At 36.6% G+C, this 1,629-nt stretch overlaps 1 protein-coding gene across 1 annotated transcript; it reads left to right on the forward strand.

The window, feature by feature from the left end:
• Positions 1 to 319: 319 nt before the first annotated feature.
• Positions 320 to 1,575, forward strand: LOC103522820. The gene is made up of 2 exons (XM_008487910.2): positions 320 to 566; positions 833 to 1,575. The coding sequence occupies exons 1-2, from the start codon at positions 452 to 454 to the stop codon at positions 1,573 to 1,575; spliced, it is 858 nt and encodes a 285-aa protein (XP_008486132.2). The 5' UTR covers positions 320 to 451.
• The last annotated feature ends 54 nt before the right edge of the window (positions 1,576 to 1,629 follow it).

A 1,629-nucleotide genomic window follows, 5' to 3' on the forward strand; every position in this document is an offset into this window, starting at 1 on the left:
ATGCAAAACTGTAGAAACAATATCCTATCTCACCTCGACCGAGCTCATCTCAGCCCTGTTCATAAACACAGCCTTAATTTTCAATGATTTTTACCTCACAACCTCACATAAGTGTATTAGGTTAATTGAATTATTGAATGAAAATTAATGAATTCATAATTATCATCAAAACTGGAGGAAAATGGAAAACTTTGATGATTACTATAAAATTTTCAAATCTAAGCACCCTCACGACTTTCAGAAAACACTATAAAAATATTGTTTTACACACATTGGCATTGCTATTTTCGACTTCATCTAACGACGTGAAACGAGCGATGACTTAATTTTACACTTTTTTAACTTTTTTTTGAGTTGGGGTGTGATCGATAAATGATAAATCCATTATCTGAACTTTTCCTGTCTGTGATAAGAGAATAGTGATAGGGATTTAGGATTTTCAAAGGCCAAAATGGGCCCTCAAGTTGGTATTTTAGGTTTTGTGTTGGCCGCTTTTTGTTTCTCATTGTCCTTGCAAAGTGAAGAAACTCTGGTTCCTGTCCTAGTATGGGACTATAAAAACCCAGGTGAGTTTTCTCCACATCCAAAAATAGGGTGGTTTCTGGGTTTAACTCTATTATGCAATCTTATGACCCAAGCTAATATCCATCTCAGTACCAGTGTTGAAGTGTTAACCTAAGGTATGTTAACATCATCCAACAATCCCCCACCAACCCTACTTCAGATCTTTTACACATGTAGGTAAGCTTGCAGTGTGACCCATGGTCCTTAGATCTAATCCATACAGCATTCAACTATGTAAAATTGTGTATTATTGCTTACTCTGTTGCAGGGGACTTGAAGTTCAGTCATAACAGTTTACATAACATTGATACCTCCAGCTTCACATCACACATGCAGAAAATGATCAAGAAATCATCAAACCCACTTGTTTTATGCTTTGTTGAACCATTACTCAGTGTTGAAGATTTCAGCACTACTCCAACAGCATTCACACACATCAAAAATGAAATATCCCAAGCCAAGCTTATGGATTACATGCCATCTGTATATGATGCTTCCGAGGGCTTGCATAATCTTGAGAATGTTGGTTTGAAAGTGAAGGAAATTTATGATACCGATAACATTGTTGAAAATATTGCTGGTACTGATGTTCTGATTGTTAAAATGAGTGAGGCAGATGAGAACAGATTCAATACACTGGAGAAGCATGATAAATTCATGGCAGAAACATATAAGAAAGTTTTTGAGCAGCGTAAAAATGTTATTGGAGTTCTAACAAGTGAGATTTCTATGTTCAGTATCAGTACTTTGATAAGGTCACGTCGATCAGAAGGTTCTTCCAATGAAAATGCTTCTGACATTTCTGATTTTGCCATGAATGATGTATTCAAAGCAGGAAACAAAAATGGACGTGCAATGTTATACAGCAAATCACCTGCTGTATTGACCCTGCCTACGGGAACCACATTTCAGTTGTCAAAAACTCCCAAGACTGAAGTAAGTAGTTTACCTAAAATGAAAAGTAATCTAGGTACCTACAGCTCAAATTCATGCACCTACCTAGTCAACTAATGCTCATTCCAAAGGGTAGGTAGGTACCTTGTAAGCAAGTAGGTACCTACCTAC

This window comes from Diaphorina citri, unplaced genomic scaffold (genome assembly GCF_000475195.1).
Source record: "Diaphorina citri unplaced genomic scaffold, Diaci psyllid genome assembly version 1.1 scaffold11554, whole genome shotgun sequence".
Classification (NCBI taxonomy): Eukaryota; Metazoa; Arthropoda; class Insecta; order Hemiptera; family Psyllidae; genus Diaphorina; species Diaphorina citri.